The 17662-nt window shown below is 35.9% G+C and overlaps 1 protein-coding gene across 8 annotated transcripts in view; it reads left to right on the top strand.

The window, feature by feature from the left end:
• LOC131063724 (uncharacterized) overlaps positions 1-11024 on the top strand; it is a 125540-nt gene extending 114516 nt beyond the window's left edge. For all 8 annotated transcript variants that reach the window (XM_057997633.2, XM_057997629.2, XM_057997628.2 and 5 more), the window contains 4 exons: positions 6625-6874; positions 9521-9763; positions 9899-10018; positions 10304-11024. In XM_057997633.2, the coding sequence (XP_057853616.2) occupies positions 6625-6874; positions 9521-9763; positions 9899-10018; positions 10304-10758 (1068 nt within the window). In that variant the 3' untranslated portion in view covers positions 10759-11024. The remainder of the gene's footprint in view (positions 1-6624; positions 6875-9520; positions 9764-9898; positions 10019-10303) is intronic.
• The last annotated feature ends 6638 nt before the right edge of the window (positions 11025-17662 follow it).

Here is a 17662-nt window from a genome sequence, read left to right as displayed (position 1 = left end):
TCAATATAAATGAATATAAATCAAACATATGATCTTAATCAAATTTATGATGGTTAACACACTATTAAGTTTAAGGGGAAAATTATATTCAAACTGCATTGGAATAACAGTACTACTGGACATAACATATAAATATATATTTCTGCACATGAATACAAGAAATCATAATACACTTAAAATCAGTTTACACAAATCACGGTAATGCTGTGAATTCATGCTAACAGTATAAGGGGTTAACTGATGATAACAGGATAATAACAGTAAATGATTGACACTGACATAATGTAATATGAACAGAAATGTGATGATAGTTCAACACAGGGTACTTATGTAATGTAATGAAATATGGTAATTATGTAACTGACTATAATAATGGAATGAATTGAATGATTATAACTTCATTGGGATATCACAAATGGTTCATTGTAAATGAGGGACTCTCTCTTAAGTACGCCACTCCATGGTGGATGCCTAACACCTACCATATGGAGCCAAGACGGGTGAAGCATCAGCTCTTGGGCTTAAGAGGGAGGGTGGTTGTGATGAGAGGGAACGGCGATAGAACACCTCTTTGGGTACGCCACTCCATGATGGATGCCTAACACCTGCCATATGGAGCCAAGGGGGATATGGTATTCTGCCCTTGGGCCTTGGAGGGATGGTTTCTTGGACACCCTATCCAACTAATGGACTAAAGAAATTGATTAACAACTGACTTACAAACTGACTTTATATAATAATCTGCTCTCATCTAGGAAATATAATAATCTGATTACATCCAACAATTATAATTCTAACAGTCATTGATATAGTAGATTTGATATCATTTAATATAACTCATATTTCACCTTTAAGTAATGTTTCATATACGGTCTCTAATTTTGTTGCAGGAAAACAGTATACAAAGGTACGCCTATAAAACCCATTACCTATTTATAGATTTGGCCAAATTTAGGTTAACTTAAAGTGTAACTAATTAAGGGACATTACACAAGGAGAAAGAATGATATGCAAGCCTCAGCATAGCTAAGTAGAAAGAATGGTATGAGCTAGATATTGATTAAGACTCTAAGCTTGTAAATTTGTGTGTAAAAAAGAAAGCTTGTGATTTTTGGCAACTCAGCAATATCATTTGGCCATTACAGACATCCTCAGAAATTTTCCATATGCCAAATTGCCTATCTGACAAAGTGGTAATAGAACTGGAGACTGTTTAGCTAGTTAATGTATCATGTAATGAAGGGAGAGGGCTTGTACTTTGTGGTAAGGTAGCTTGGGGCTAAATTCCCTATCTGTTAAACAGTTTAAGATCAGAGTGGGTTTTTTAAACCCCTTATGTCATTGACTCAGGTGGCAATGCAGTGAATTTATAAGGGCCTTTGGTGGGATATAGAATTCTCATTGGCTTTTGTTATGTTTATTTTTGCACTGATTTGGATAGATTGCCCCCAATTCACATCTAATCAGCATGTTAGAAGCTAAGAATAGATGTTGCATCAATGCATCTCCTTATTCTCGACTAATCCTCATTCATTATTTGATCTCGGCCAAGAGTTGGGAAAGCATATGCAGAGGTGGATTATAATTAAAAAGGTCAGTTTGCAGACTACTACATACAATTGGGTCCCCTCCTATGTTTCAAAAATTCAAAGCTTAAATTAAGGTAGGGACTGCAGTCTGCTTCAATTCCTCCACATGTTTCTGAAACATGTTTGTTGTGTTCTATTTAATTGTCTCTAATTGTGGTCGTTTTTGAGTTTGCAGACTACTACATACATATTTGGGCCACATTTTATGTGGTATCTTAAGCATGGAATCAAGGTAGGGATTGCATTTTGTCTCAATCGCTTCATGTTTCTGAAACATGTTGGTTGTGTTCTGTTTAATTTTTTGTAATTGTGGTTGTATTTTTCTATGATTGAAAATAAGAAATTCGTTTCAGGCTAGTGTTCAGAAGATTAAGTCCTATCCAATTAAAATCTGAAATTTTCTATTATTGTTCTGTATTTATGTGAAGCGCAAAACCTGATAAGAAGTAAGGGAAAACCTGTGAAAGAGAAGGGTGAATTTTCTGGTACAACTGCCAAAATATTGTTTAGGAGTAAATTAGGAAGGCTTTTAGAGAAGAGACTAAGAAATTGCAGGCTTGTTTTTATCTTGGATGATGCCTCACCACCCTCCAGAATGATCTGCATCTGGGGAGGGTGTCTAGGCTCCAGGGATGTGTCTGTGTGGAACACCAATGGGAACTCTGTGGGTTCTGCTGGTGTGGTGCTGTAAGCTGTGCAAGATCTTGGTAAGTTGTGGCCTAAGCTTAATGTGTTGAAACCAGCTCAGGTCATTGGGGTTCAGTTTGTGCTACTGAATTCAAACGACACTTTGGCTATCTGTGAAGGTATGAGCCAGATGGAAGGCAGTGTTTTGATGCAATTGGAAAATTGTGAAACCTCTGAAAGGGAATGCCTGTCAATATCTAGAGGCGGGAGAAAGTGCTAAGGGAAGTCTGTGCCAAATCAATGGTGAAACTCACAGAAAGATGGAAAGATACTCTGAGGAGGATGAGTAAATTCAACTTATTGGCCATGTTTTTACTTAGATAATGGTATATGTTGCAGAATATAATTAGGTATATATGCACCTTAATTGTGTCGAACCCCTTGCATTTTTCTACCCTACTTGTTTTGAAACCCTTTTATTTTCTCATTGAAAAGTTTGGAAGGATACATAGTCAAGTAGACATGGTGGAATTGGTGATACAGTTAGTTTAGTTTCTAATTGGAATATGAATTTTGAGGAATGCCACTGTTGGGCTAATGGCATGAATATTAGACTGAGTTTTTTATTTCTGATTTTCAAGGCTGTTGATAGTGAGGCTAGGTGAATTTACAGAATTCTAGAAGAGGGCACATTTCAATTCTCTTGGATGCTTAGTCACCACTTATGGCATAGGCATGTTTGTCGAAGAATAATAAAAATAATAAGATTGTTTAGGATTAGTTACTTTTGTGTGTTTATTTTATGTTTTTTGTTTCTGTTTAATTTTTAAATGTTCGTTTTTAAATTATTATTTTGATAAAGGACAGCTGTATTAGTTAAAAAGAGATTACAAAGAATCCTTAGTGGACAAGGAAGGAGAAAACCGCAGAGGAGAGCAATTCAAGACAGAAATACCTTAAGTACTTAAGTAATGAGGAAAGTACTGACAGTCAAATCGACAATGGTACGAAAATAACAACTAAGGAAATATGTTGTTAAATATAGCAGTGACCATCATAATCTAGTGATAGAACTTAGTGATTTTGTAGTATGTGAAGAAATGAACAGCATATATTCATGCTTGCCCTTAGAGGTGAAAACTCTGCCTCTTGCTCCTCTATTCTCTGGGGTTCCTAGCATCATAAAATTGCTGGATCCATTTCCTCAGTAAGAACACCCCCTTGCTCTGATTTCACAGTAAGAACACTCATTAATTTTATTTTTTTGTGTGTTTTGCAATAAGAACTCAATGCTTGGAGCGGCTCATTAAGAACTCAATGTTTGGAGCACCTCATTAATCAATAACCTCTGAAATCCTACCAATCAATTTACCTTGAAGACTTCCATTTTTCTGAAACCCTGAATCCTCCAAATTCATGAAAATCTGTGTTTCTTGTGTGAAAACACCAAACTAGCTGGGATGGGTCTTGCACCATTGAAACCACTGAATATTGATGATGGTTTGTCGTCCTCAATCAACTCCTGGAAGAACTCAATGTTCACTCTGACATCATATCAATATGTGTGCAACTCTGACGGAATGAAAATGAGAGCCAAATCCCCTTTATATAGACATAAAGGGAAAAAGAGGAGTTTCAAATTTCAAATTAATTCATTCCCTCGAAAAAGGCCCCATTAACAATTAAAATTGAGACATAATTGATGTTGAAGAATGAAGCAAGGTGCCAAAATGAGCTCTTACTAAAAATAGCATTGGTCTCCAAGAACCATGGAGAACAACCTCAAAAAGCCAAAAATGCTACAAATAGTGTTGCCACCAACTAGAGCACCAACTGAACACCCACACAACTGTCGGAAGCCAGGAAAACCAAAATCGAGCTCTTCAAGAACACAGGAGTTCCCTAATCGCCATTAATTAGCCTACGGGAACCTGAGAATAGGCTAATCGGAACACATTAGCTGACTAGGTCCAAGAAGGGGACATTACAGTAAATAGACAACCGTACTAAAATAACAGCTAGGGAAATTGTATGTTGTTAAAATAAGCAGTGACCATCATAATCTAGTGATAGAATTTAGTAAATTTTCTTTGGTGTTCCTAGCATCATAAACTTGCTGGATCTGTCCCCTCAGTAACTGTTCCTTCCTGTGCTGGAGGGTGGTGGTGCATAGGATGCCTAGGATAGCCCAAAACATGAAGTATCCCCATATCATTTGCAGCAAAATAGCCTGGGATTTGTTCCCTGTTATGTTACATCATCTCTGCAAGTTACATCCTTTGTCTTTCGTTTGTGAAAATCTCATATATGGCCTCAACCTAAATTTTAAGGCTGAGAATGTTTTTCTTCATTAGGTCCAAAGACTCAGTATGTTTCACAAGGAACCCTTGTATCAAGAGCTGGATATTATTTTGCTCCAGAATGTAGGAGACCAGAAGAGAGGCAAATTGCTGAAGTGACTTGTTTTCTTCTTCTTTGGCTTCGATTGCAGCCAACAGCACATGCAGGGAGTCATTGCTGTTAGCTAGTGACATGTGCAGAGAGTATTTTTAGAGCCTTTTTGGAAGGAATATGTTACAAATCATCAAACCATGGATGAACTGGCTACTGAGCAGTAGGGATAAACATTTTAATAATTGTTTTGAAAGAATCCTCTGATGTCTTTGACTTGGAGTAGATCTTCTGCTCTTTAATGTAACCTGTTGTGTCATATATTATAGTGATAGATAATGTATTTATGATTAGTGCAGCATGTTATTTTCAAACCTTGAATCCTGATAAACAAAATTTTTTCTACTACAATACTCAAGAAGCAGTAGAAAATATGTGGCTCTAGAGATTGGGGTTACCTTTGTAGGTTTGTATATTTCACCATGTGGCAACTCCAAATAATGCTTCGCTCTTGAAGCCTTCCCTTCCACCAAAAGAAGCCTTCCCTTCCACCAAAAGAATTCTAATATTGTTTTTTTGCCAAAACATATTCCATATCAACGGCAACCTCTTAGTTTTCTTATCTGCGAACTAAACCTTCTGCCATCATGTGTTTCTTAAAGACACAAAGATACTCTAAATTAAAATGACCATGCTGCAAGTTTCAATGCATGTTACTGTTGGCAACAAGAGCCGAGGCATTTGTTTGTGAAACTGGTAGATATTCATTTCTCTACACCAAAAATTCATAACCTTGTTTTATAACAATTGTGCTTCAGAAAACTGTTTGGCATGGAAAGTTACTTCTAAATGTTCTTTCATAGTGATATGACTGGAAGACAATAGATTCTTAATCCATGAATATACAAAACATTTTGAAATGTGATTGTTACATCTTGTTAGTTTGGTTCAAATATTTCCATGACCGCCTAAATAATGTGTTCTTCCATCACTGAGAATCACATTTTTTCGATTTGACTTTTTATCTGCAATAAAGCGTATAAACCAATCTTTTTTGTACTTGTGCTAACTGGTAATAGAATTGAAATAACAAACAATATCATTCTAATAATGAGAAATAAATAAAGCATATTTGCCATCTTTAGCATCATTGCCCAACAGTATTTGTCTGGTTATTATTTGTCTTTGATTGTTTCCTTTTGTTTTCTAGCTGTATTCTCTTTCTACAGTCCTTTCGGTGATCCATCTTATCAAAGAAGTAGTAACTTGTATTTTTGTGGGTAGAGCTATCTTTGGTAGATGCCTTAGCTGGTTGTTTCCCTTCCCAAAACAGTGATTGCATGTTCTCTTTCCTTTTGACATTAGCATCAAAGGCACTTTCCAAAGATTCATTATTCTTTCCAATTTGTTAAACGAGCATGTATTTCTAGAGCAATTTGTTATACAACTTATCAAAGGTGGTAGTATCTTCCAAAGTCTTATTACAAGTGTCAACAAAAGTATGATTAGAATTGAATTAGGGCCTTTCACATTGGGTCATGCTAGTTCTCATAAAGTAGATTTACATTTGGTGTTCATCCCATGCTACAGCTCTTGCAACTTCATTAATTTTTACATTTTCATAATGCCTGTTAACTCTAAATAGATATATTGCCTGGTAGAAATCAAAGTGTAAATTTATTTTACTAGGATGTTAGTGTGATGATTCCTAGTGAGTAATGAAATTTCTTATTAAGTAGTCTTAAATGATTGTGTTTAGCCCTTTATATAATTTCTATTCATTAAACATGCTCACATCAGCTACTTGATTTGAGATCTTTACATCACCTAGTGTTACCATGCAATACTCCTTTGTGATATTATTATTGTTGTTTCATACAATTTCGTACTTTCATTTTGATTTTCTAAAGATTTATCTAGATTCATATATTGCAGTTCCTGGTACTATCGTTCACATTGAGTTATTTCAATATTTTGTTATCTTTAATCTGAGTTTTTGGGACTGGTTCACTTGCAGGGTTTTCAATTTCTTGTTGATGACTCTGGCGGTTTTGCAAGTATTGCAGCTGATTTTGTGGAATCCATAGCAGATGAATATGCACATACTCCCATTCTTATGCATACTGCAAGAGATCCCAGCAGTTACACAAGCTTTCGTGATATGAGAAGTTCAATGACAAGGGCACTTCATGATGCTATCTCTTTTGTCAAACTTTCATCCTTTAGCAGTCTTACAGTACCAGTGGGGCTATCTTCATTGGCTAAAAGTACGGAATCTTTTTTTCTTTTACAATTATTTAATTGAGAACAGTAAAGGAAATAGAATGTAAAACTAGGATTATGTACTGGTGGTTGAATAATTATATCTTTGACTTTCTAGAAAACAGAAAATAAAAGTCAGAGAGAGGAAACAGACTAATTTAATTAAGGATTATTTGAGTAAAGAAAAATTCAGAGAAAACAAATTGATCTTACTAATATTATCTTTATAGTTAGCTGAAGCACCAAGCACCTTGCTTTCTATGCTTTCTATGCTTTCAACTATGCATCTTATATGTGTACACATCCTCACTCACATGAAGGCAAAAGTATTCCAAGAAAAAATAAGTAGAAAAACTGAAAGTTCGACAAGTTCATTACATACAAGAAACGAATAAAAGTACGAAAATTCTGAAAATGTTTGGAAGGAAACTCAGTAAGTGAGAGAAAGATGCCCAAAAATGTGCAGATAAATCTGGGGAAAAATGGCCATGTTTTACAAAGGGCACATGCATAAAATCTGATATTTGCAACACTGATTATGTTTACCAAATTTTGGGAAATCTTTCTTGATGTGCCCCACTTCATGACTATATTAACATTACAAAGATAAGGTTCTCAAAATCCATGGACTTAAGATAGCAAAGATTTTGGTAAAGACTATGAAGAAGATTTTTCACATTGTTGTGTAAATTATGTCTCATAATTATACTTAAGTTGACTTAGGATAATGCATTCATTGTAGTTTGCATATGAGACACTTACAAAATTGTGCATCTAGGGAAGATGGTTGTAGGAGAAATTCCACCTTTTGTTGTGTATCTTATTATCACATTCCACTTTCGGTGGGTTATCCACCTTTAGTGAAATATTCTATTATTTATCCTACCTAAGCCTACCTAAGCCTTGCATCTCATTGAGCCATATGTCATGATTGTGTGCTCTATCATTCCCTATGGCCTTGCCTTTATAAGCAGACTCATATACATTGTATGTAATCTAATTCCAATCTAGTTGGTTAGCCTAATTGGGAATTTTGCATCTTGATGAGAATACAGTTTGTTCTTGTCTATCTTTGTCTCTCTTGTGTTGTGCTATTCATTGGGCTCTAGATCTTGGGTTGCCGTAGGCAAATTCTCACACACATCTTACTTTAATTTTTCCTTAGATTATCCGTTTGGGGAATCTAGTTTATGTTGATGCCTTATTCTATGCGATTCTATGCATCTTTTGTTCGCCTTTTCCTTTTGGCAAAAACAATGGTCTAGAAGATGAATTTGAGATTATTCTGGTGTCTTTCTTCCTTCTTCCTTCTTCCTAAGGTATGGTGTGTGTCTTCAAAAGTCAGCTCGTTCATTGATCCTAGAATCAGCACAACCCATTGGTACAAAGGAAGCCATGCTTACAAGAAGGGTAATCCTATCTCTCTTCAGAGACTGATAAATTCACAGGCTGATAAATCATTTTTGATGGATTTGAACCTAGACAAACTTTCCACTGCTCTCTGTATATTGCACGTCTTCGTTCCAAGAAATTTTGTTTTTGAGTGAAGCTTTCTTCTCACATCCTTTGCATAGAACACTTCAATTAAGGCATCCCATGCTTCTCTTGCCAGCTCCAACTTTGTGACAATAGGATCAATAGTATCCAGAAATATGATAGATAATGCATGGCTTGGCTTTGGGTCATTGCCATCCCCAATCCATGCAAGTCCTCCACCAGCATCTCCATTCTTAATTTTCAGAGATTAAATTTTTGCCCGTTAAATTGTTTCATAAGGTTTTAAGAATCTGTAGTGGAATTTGATGAAGCCATTTCTCTAAATTTCCGGAAAACAAGAAAAAAATGTTAAGAACATTGTGTATCCAGGAAAAATATGTTTAAGAGCATTGTGTATCCAGGAATAAAATGAGAGATCATATTTGTTCTTTGAATGTGACTCTGATACTATGTTCTAATTATCAGTACAGTAAAAAAGCAAGAAAAAATTAACAAAAAGAAAACATGGCATATACTAAGCAGCAAGAGAGATGATCAGGATAAATTTTGTTTAAACACTTCGTTCATTACTGAAATAAGTAAAATTAAGTAGAGTTATTACTTTATTCATTAGTGAAATATTTAATACTATTTACAGATACCACTTCATTCATTATTGGAATATGTAAAATTATGTACAGATACCTACAGGAAGCCTGCTTGTATAAATGAAATGATTTATTACCCAGCTTGGTGGTTTTTCAGTTTCAATCAGAAATTGAGACTTATTCTATTGCACACATGGGCAGCCATTTTCCAAGAGTTTCCTGAATGAAAGAAATGGGCTTATCTAGCTTCATCTTGTTTGTTCAAACGATATGTTTTTAAAAAGGATAAGTCGTAGCAACTTCTGCAACAGAATTCATGGCATTTCTCCCTGTAGCGATTCTTAAGCTGGATATATTTTAGAATATAATTTGGTAAGAAGCTGAGCATATGAATTTTTCATTCCATCGGTAAAAATAAATATAGTTAGAATATGGTGAATATAATTCATAAAGTATATCTGCTAATGCAATTTTACATTTCAATTTGGGTTGTTGCTTATAATGGAGTTACTTTTGTCAGGTGTGATTTGTATTGTTAATTTTTGCCTGCATTGATTTGTTGTGAAGGCCAAGCTTCTCGGTTCCTTTGTATCAATGATTCTAAGCTTTTCCACTCTAGTGCTGTTTATGCATCTGCTTTTCATACTGCAACTCTTCCATTTAGAATGGGAGTATCAGGACCATCAAGCATCACAGAAGTTGATCTTGGCAGTTTGGACATGGACACGATGATAAGAAACCTTTCACATCAATCCAAGCAGCACGTTGTGGCATGTTTAGATGCAGCAATCCCAGCCCCTTCTGTAGCAGGTTATCTATATGGAATGTTATGTCATCAATTTTTGTTTCAAACTTTAAAAAAATTTAAAAAATACTTTGATTGAAATTTAAATGCCTAAGCTTTGTCAATATATGGATCACTAAGATACTACTTGCCCATTTCAGGTATTCCAAATAGAAGTGTTTTAGAACGAAGTTTGCATTCATTGACACCCGATGTAGTAGATAACTCTCCTGATATGGAAGGAGTTGAAACCTTAGTGATTCAGGGAGCTTTGCGCTCAGGTAAAGTCATTATTCATTTAAGCTATACCTCAAATGGCCTTTTTAATTCATATACAAGAATTTGGTAGATATTATAGAAGTAAAATATTTGTCAGGTTGTTTTTGCACCTATGGACATATTTGATTGATTTGTGTGTAGTGACAACTAAATGGCAAAATTATCTTGGTTAAATACCATTGATTTCATAGTCTTCTAATCTCTTTTTAGCACAAATTTATGTAACTTTCATAATCATTGCAATCGTTTTCTAGCATACAGAAATTACTAATGTGCTTCGGTTGCAGGGCGAGGAGGTCAAGCTTTTCTTTCTGAAGTAAGAGATTCTCTTGTTGGTGTACAGAAAGACTGTCCAAGAGGAGTGCCAATTTGCCACTTGTCTGTCTCTCGATGTCCACTTCCTATACCATTGCCTTTCCCCTGTATTTTTGGGAATTTCATTGGTCAGAATGGAGAAATACTGTCCAGTCCCTTTGCTGGAACTCAAGGACGGGGTGGTCTTGATGTTTTGTCAATTCCCATTGCTACAAGGTTGAGATCCAGTAAAGCCATTCTACCATATCTGGAGAAAAGGTTACAGAACCTCCGGAATTGGGGAATTGCAAGGGGTTCTCCTGGAGGCCAATTGCTAGAAGGATGGGGATTGCAGAAAGCTGATGTGGAGGATTTAGGAGAGTCCCTGTCAGAGATGGTGCTTTCTTTTGATGGTACATTGATGGAGACTTCGTCAGAATCTGATTAAGTTTTTGATTTTTTCAGATTGCTCAAGTCGAATAGAGACTTGAAGTAAGACTCTCCTTGTAAATATATGACGACTTGATGTGCAGAGTCTTGTGAATGTCATACTGCTATTTATTAAATACATCATCCTATGCTGCACTGAAGCATACTATTCCTCTCTACCTCGGTGATTTGTTTCTCACCGTTTCCTGTGGTTTTACAAGGCAATTGTTATTATTTAATGTACAAATTTTACAGAGCTATTTCACTATTTAAATGTTAATCATATCTACCACCCATAAAGTATGGTCATTTGTAATTAACCTTATCTGATAGTGGCAAAGATGAATAAAAAAATCTGGTCGCAAAACTATTACAAACCATCTGCTTAAGAGTAAAAAGATTTATGGTGCACCTAGAGAGTTATGCAGTGAGATGTAGACATAAATCAGGAAAATATGACATTTATAGTTAGCAAAAAGTCCAACCATGCACACCAGAAGAAGTATGCACCACCCCAAAGCCTAGAGATAAATTGTAGCCTCTTATCGTCGGAATATATGCTCAATGGAAAAAATTACAATTACATGCAATAGACTATAGGTAAAATATGCCACCTCATGTAGATTGTAAATTAAGGTAAACAATATGAAACTTAATAGCAGTAAATATTTTTGAACCAACATTAATATCATCTGGGAAGTGTAGTAAGTAATTTGCAATTAACGGCAGTTAAAATAACGTTAAGTAGATTGAAGAGCAGACAACAAATATGATAAACAAAGATTAATTCTTTCTGACATAATTCAGAGTGATGAAGTGATATCTTCATCTCTCGAGGCTAAAATAAATACTCAAATCATTAAACTTGTTAATAGTCAAACTATTAAGCAGTAGTTGCACAAAATCCACATACATGCCAAGTAAAATTGTAATGCCTAATGATGCTAAAGTAGTGAAGTTAAATGCTTTAAATGCTCTTTGTGCTTTAGTTTTAAGATGCTTTCCTATTGATATTTATAAATGTGATTTTAAGAATATTTGATGGTTTGCAAATGAGATAGGAATGACTATAAATACATGATCCTAATCCTTAACTTGAGATATTTGGTAGATGAGCAAATGTGTAGCAATTAAATTTTTGAACAAGGTGGACTTTAGAGTTTAAATATTTGAAATTTGAATTCGAAAGACTTGATCATGTGGTATGGTCCAATCCATGGATGCCATTGTGTTATGTGGCCCAGTCCATGTTGGCATGAGACCTAGAGGATTAGACAATTGCCAACTAACAATGGAGGAATGGTTTTAATTGATGGGTTTAAGAATGGGGTCAATTTGTGTCAAACAAGTCAAATTGAACCCTATGAAAATGTATTGACAAAAATGCTCAAATTGGTGTAAAATTTGAGGATATGCGCTTTAATTTCTTATAATTGTGTTTTAAACAAAGGAATGGAATGTGAAAAATATATTTACTTTTTGATGGATTTAATGTTTCATTTTTTATTAAGATTTAACAAGAAACATGAATAAGTTTGTGAGTTATTTGTATTGAAAATGTTTGCATTAAAAATTTACAGATTTTATAAATCATTGTTGGTGTGAAAGTTTGAGGGAGGGGTAGAGGAAGAGAGAGAAAGACACAGAGAAAGACAAAGGTAAGGTGGGAGGGATAGAGGAAGATACACACAGAGATATGTATATATATGTATATATATAGAAGACACAAATATATATAGTGATGCTATTCTCTGTGCTTCTACGGCCAACGGAAAGGGCTTTTTCGCTCCCTAAGTCGCATTTGCGGACATCTTTATGGGCTCGGGCTTGGCTGGTGAAGACTCTTCATGCGTTTCTCCTCGCTCAGATCCATGGCGAGATTCTGTGAACAACATTGGGAATGCTCCTCGTAGTGCTGATTTGGGTGGAATGGCGGGTTCGTGCCAAAAGGGTTCCCTTAGTACACTCACTTCTTCTCGTGTGGTCTCTGCTCAGGGCTCCGACCATACGCTCGCCTCCCCTCGCGAGATCTTTATTTAGGGTGGCGTCTTTTGCCCTAATGGTGCTTCTCTGTCTAAGTTTCAGGCCAACAATGACCTGTGTTGGGAATAAATATCTTTCAATCGCGCACCTTATAGCGAGCAAGCTTTAGATCTGGTTAATACTTAGCCCGAATGGCTTGTCTCGGCGAATACTTCTGTAGCGATAGGTGGGTGGCTATCGGATTCCAAACGCTCTGGTAATGTGCGGAAATTCTACACGAGAAGTCAAACAAAGCAAAATGAGTCAATGAAGCAGGAAAGAGTCGAGATCTTGGGTAGCTAAGTAATCACCATTAATATTACTCCAACAAGTAGCAGGTCCTTTGTGATGCAAGAGAGAACCTGAAGCCAAGTGACTAGTTGCAAATCAACATTGATATCTAAAAGGTTGGCCTTCATAATGAAGCGATTGAGACAAAGGCCAATCTTCAACCCATCAAAATCACATTTCTGAAGAGGCAAGGGGGTGTCAAAATTCACCAAGAGATGAGTGAATGTATAGAGTTCCCCATAAAGAAAGTGGAGTCAGAGATTTTTCTATGGCCTTGTATCAAGAATCCTCCCAAAATTGAAGTGGAAAATTTGAAAGTCTAACCTACACCGGACACACATTGGGTTGTTAAGTAAGTGGGTTGAAGGAGGTTGTTCGGTTTTGATTAAGAGAGTGTGCTCTCCCCAAGCCTAAATTTGATCTAACACTAAGTTTTTGTCCTCAAAAGAAGCAAAGGAAACAATGGAAAAAACTTAGGCATAGGGGAAGAGATCGATCTTACCAACCACTAGAGGCATCCAAGAGTTCAAAACCCAATTGTGCAAGTTAGGAAGAGAAGGCCAAAGGTTGAAGAAACGAGGCAACAAATCTCTATGCTAGTAGAAATCCTCGTTCTCAACAACATCCACACCAAAAAATAGCAGTGGGGATGGTTTGGTGCATAACAAAGGACAAGACATTCATAGAGGATAACTTGGGCTAGACCTAATTGCCTAAGCGAAGCTATGAGTCCCTGTAGAAGAAACAAGCACTAGAGAAGGGGTAGGTTGAGGAAAGGAGACCCAACACCAACCCTAGGTGATACCACTCGACAACAAGAGGCAACAACAATTGAGCCATGACCACTGTAAGTGATAGTCACTTGGACAAGGGGTGAATTAGTGAGAGGCACCCATCTAGAAGAAACACCAAGAGAACCATCTCACAACATAGAGGGCCAAAGAAGATTCGAAGTTTACGTTTCCACCAATATAAAAATACTTTATTTCAAATTTTAATAGATAATTATTTTTTATTTTCTCTCTGTCTAAAGTATTGATTGATAGATTGAAAAACATCTGTAACTTTCAAATAGTTTCACATTGATTGAATTTGAAAGATTTGTCACACTTTATGCTTTACAAATTATAGGTTTAAAAAAATTGAATTTCATAAATTTTTGAGCAAGTTAGGGTGGTCGAACAACTAGTTTTTAGTAATTTAAAAAAGTCCTAATAAAAAATTCATAACTAATTATTTACTTGCATAAAATTACCAAAAAAATATGCATCACATTCGAATATGTGTCCTCTACTTCTATTGAATTTTTTTAAAAAATAATTATTTTTTGCTTGTACTTAGGTTGCTTGGACATACACTTGTTTATTTTTTTATTTTCAAAACTTTAGTACTATTGCATTAAAATTTCAAATTTTCATTGATCAATTTTTTTTTTCCAAAAATCAATTGCCAGCCCTAAAATATATATTCAATTTTCTACAAATTCTATTCTTACGTATCTTTCAAATCATGTTAATAACCAATGCATATTTTTATGTGAGCACTCTTAACTCTATTTTTTTGAATTTTCATTGCCACTTAGGAGAGAGAGAGAGAGAGAGAGAGAGAGAGAGAGAGAGAGAGAGAGAGAGAGAGAGAGAGAGAGAGAGAGAGAGAGAGAGAGAGAGAGAGAGAGAGAGTTGAAAGTTACAATTGATTTGATTTTAGAGACATAATCTAAATCGAGTCTACTATATAGAAGCATTAGTTAATATATTGTTAACTATTATAGATCTGAGGATTCAATAAATTTCTCACACCTTGTTTTGATTAGATAAAGTGGGAAGGACCTGGACTCATTAGTAACAACCATAGAGGCAAGAAGGACGAGTCTCACTAGTGGTGAGACTAAGAAATGTAAAGAAGGATAGTCAATGCTTTTAACTGGAGTAGAGAACTACAGGAAACAACGCTCCAAACCCATACAATTGACTTATCACTCGAAACATGAGAGTGAGTGTGGGAAGAGGTAGAAAGACCTTTTCTCCTTCTATAAACAATAGTCCAAGCAATACTATCATCTAGGATCCCACTGCATGGGGAAAGAAGAGGAGACCCCTTACGAATGGCCCAACAACACATAGAGGTGGAACAAAAGGACAAGGTGAAAGGTAGACAAATTCTAAATGAGAAGTCAAACATAGTAGGAGTCAACAAAGTAGGAAGGGAACACAAAGTAGGGTAAACTTCAAAGGGTCCACCTCATCAACATCTTGAGAGGAACCATCCATCAAAGAGTTAGGAGATTGGATATTTAAGTGATCACCATTAACATTCGTCCTTCAAGTAGTAGGTCCTTTTTTATGCAAGAGAGAACAACTCGAAGCCAAGAGACTAGTTGCAAATTAGTGTCAACATCTAAAAGATTGGTTGTCATAATCATATTGTTGAGACCAAGGCCTATCCTCAACCATCAAAACCATATCTTCGTAAAGAGGGAATGATATATTAATATCCATTAAGAGACGAGTGAATGTATAGAGTGCCCCATAAAGGAAGTGGAGTCATCGACCTCCAAGAAGCAACCAATAGAGTTTCATATGGCCTTTTAACAAGAATCCTCCCAAAATTGAAGGGGAAGATTCAAAAGTTTGACCCACATTGGACACACATTGAGTGGTTTGTTAAGTGGTTTGAATGAGGTTGTTCGAGTTTGATTAAGAGAGAGTTCTCTCCTCAATCCTAAATTTGACCCAACACAATTTTTTTTCCCTCAAAATAGACAAAGGAAGCAACAAAAAAACCTTAATCACTGGGGAAGAGCTTGATCTTACAAACCACGAGGGGCCTCCAAGAGTTCAAAACCCAATTGTGCAAGTTGGGAAGATGAGGTGAATGGTTGGAGGAATGACAAAACAAACCTCTATGCTAGCAAAAATCCTCATTATCAACAACATGCACACCACAAAACATTGTCAAGGATGGTTTGGTACTTAAGAGAGGACAAGACATTCATAAAGGGTGATCGGGGCCAAACCTAGTTGCCTGAGTGAAGTTATGAGTTCCTGCAAAAGAAACAAGAACTATAGGAGGGGTGGGATCATCGAAAGGAGAGTCAACACCTAGAACACCAACCCTAGTTGATACCACTTGACATCAAGGCATAACAAAAATTGAGCCATGACCACTAGAATTGATAGTCCCTTGGATAGGGGGTGGATTAGTAGGAGGCATTCATATATAGGAAATGATAATAGAACCATGTCACAACACGGAGTGTAAGAGAAGATTTGAAATTGTCAAGTTTCCACTGATATAAGATATACCTTATTTTCAATTTAGTGGATAATTATAATTTTTTTTTTGTGTTGACTTGAATTTCATCCTCAGAATGTTACCTGCAATAAGTTAGTTTCACAAAATACAAATGGACATACTACAGGAAATCCAAATTCAACCAATGAAACTACATGAAGTACATATGAAATAAAATACTAATATTACCTTCATGGCTTATGTCCCATTGTGTCTTAACTCCACTGTTCCTGATTATAGATGGTGTGCTCTCAGACAATGCACTGATGGCTTCCAAGATGGCATATGAAGAATGGACTGATAACTTGTAGTTAACTGATACTATGATATGAAAATACTACATGATTATGCTAAAATGCTAATTGCTATATGATTATGCTATTACTATTTGCTTCAAGATTAAAACTTACGAATGCAAAAATTAATTTGAAGACTAACTCTCTCTCAACTGAAGCTCTTGATTTTATAGACCTTGAGAGGATTAGATGATGTGACTTAGATCAACGGTCCTGACCAGATTTGCAGATTTGGATGGCTGTGAGTGTTGGCATATGGACACTCCAATGAGACATTGTGTGTGATTGAAGGTTTTGTCATTGATGGCAACCTTGCAATCCTATGGCACTGGCAAGACTTCATACCGGAAAGCATTACACAAGCAAGTCAGTGCACTGACATCAACAAGATCACTCTACACCGACACCAACACCGGCACAGAAGAAAAGATGTATACCGACATAAAGGCCGACATGATTTTTGATATGTAATATTTTGTTTATTGATGTAAGTCGACTTGGCAAATTGTAAAATGACTCTTGTATATAAAGGAGATCATTGTAGACATTTAGAGAGGTAAGGTAGCGAGCATAAAGAAAATTATTAGGCAGACCTAATGTGTGAATTATAGGTCAAGGGTATATGTAAAGAACAAAGTTAGAACCAGTACTGAATCTGGCATTGGAGATGCTATTGTAAAGCAATACAGATCTTTGGATTAGTATAATCCTCATTGTAAGTCAGTGTGACTTCTCATTGAGCAGTGAGCTCTAGGCAGTTGGCCTTCCTGCATGTGCAGGCCCCTATTGTAAGTAATATTCTCTTATTGGCCAGTGAGTGAATATTGTGGGTCACAAATCCCACCGAGGTTTTTCCCACACCGGGTTTCCTCGTTAAACATCTTATGTTATGGTGTTCTTTTCATGTGGATGTTTTTGATTCTGTTTATTGCATTAATTCTTGCATACCGGTATACTACTATTTTATGTTCTGCATGTTTTAACTTAAGAAATTCTTATCACCGATTAGATACTGATTCA

The sequence above is a fragment of the Cryptomeria japonica genome, chromosome 8 (genome assembly GCF_030272615.1).
Source record: "Cryptomeria japonica chromosome 8, Sugi_1.0, whole genome shotgun sequence".
NCBI lineage: Eukaryota > Viridiplantae > Streptophyta > Pinopsida > Cupressales > Cupressaceae > Cryptomeria > Cryptomeria japonica.
Note: the sequence above shows the minus strand (reverse complement) of the source record. Positions and strands in the feature narration are given on the sequence as shown.